The sequence below is a fragment of the Stegastes partitus genome, unplaced genomic scaffold (assembly GCF_000690725.1).
Source record: "Stegastes partitus isolate 25-593 unplaced genomic scaffold, Stegastes_partitus-1.0.2 Scaffold1055, whole genome shotgun sequence".
NCBI lineage: Eukaryota > Metazoa > Chordata > Actinopteri > Pomacentridae > Stegastes > Stegastes partitus.
The window spans coordinates 120,278-120,918 of record NW_007578786.1 but is presented as its reverse complement, the minus strand read 5'-3'; the positions used below and the strand labels follow the sequence as shown (position 1 = coordinate 120,918).

General features: G+C 52.7%; 1 protein-coding gene across 1 annotated transcript in view; it reads left to right on the top strand.

The window, feature by feature from the left end:
- LOC103367495 (proteoglycan 4) overlaps positions 1-641 on the top strand; it is a 9,377-nt gene that overhangs the window by 2,815 nt on the left and 5,921 nt on the right. The window contains exon 9 of the mRNA XM_008295528.1: positions 295-561. Within this exon, the coding sequence (XP_008293750.1) occupies positions 295-561 (267 nt within the window). The remainder of the gene's footprint in view (positions 1-294; positions 562-641) is intronic.

The following is a 641-nucleotide window of genomic DNA, read 5'->3' as shown; positions in this document are numbered from 1 at the left end:
TATTGTCCATGTTTCTGTGAATAATGAATATTCTTCTCACGGTGATGCACGACTCAGTGTCTGTAATGTATGAATCTAAGGCTTTATTATGTCCGGTCATGTCCAGATGCCAACGATTTTACGAGCTCACCTGACTTAGGAACAGCTCTTCCTGAGCCCACAGCAGCAGCTGATGATGACTCCAGTCAGCCTTCTTCAACCTCAGAACCTTCAACATCAACCAGCGTCCCAGAGCTCGGGACAGAAGGGCCGTCAGAAATACTGCCTGCAGATGAGATCTTTCCTTCTGAAGAGCCAGCGTTCACAGCCGTACCCCCCAGCACAGAGGACTCCACCACCATCCCTGACTCTTCATCGTTGGACTCGACAGCCGCCCCAGAAGAAACCACTCCAAACCCTGACGCTGATGTCCCAACCGGGCCTCCTACTGCTCTGGTGGACGTTGAGGACGATTCCACCGGGGTTTCTCCACAGGGATCAGAGCTCGATGTTGAAGCAACCAACCTCCCCTCATCCACTGATGACGTTACCCCTGATATAACCACTGCTGATCCGCTAAAGGTCACCTCGGAACCCACTACACCCCAGACATCTGAACCCACCTCGGAACCCACTACACCCCAGACATCTGAACCCACCTC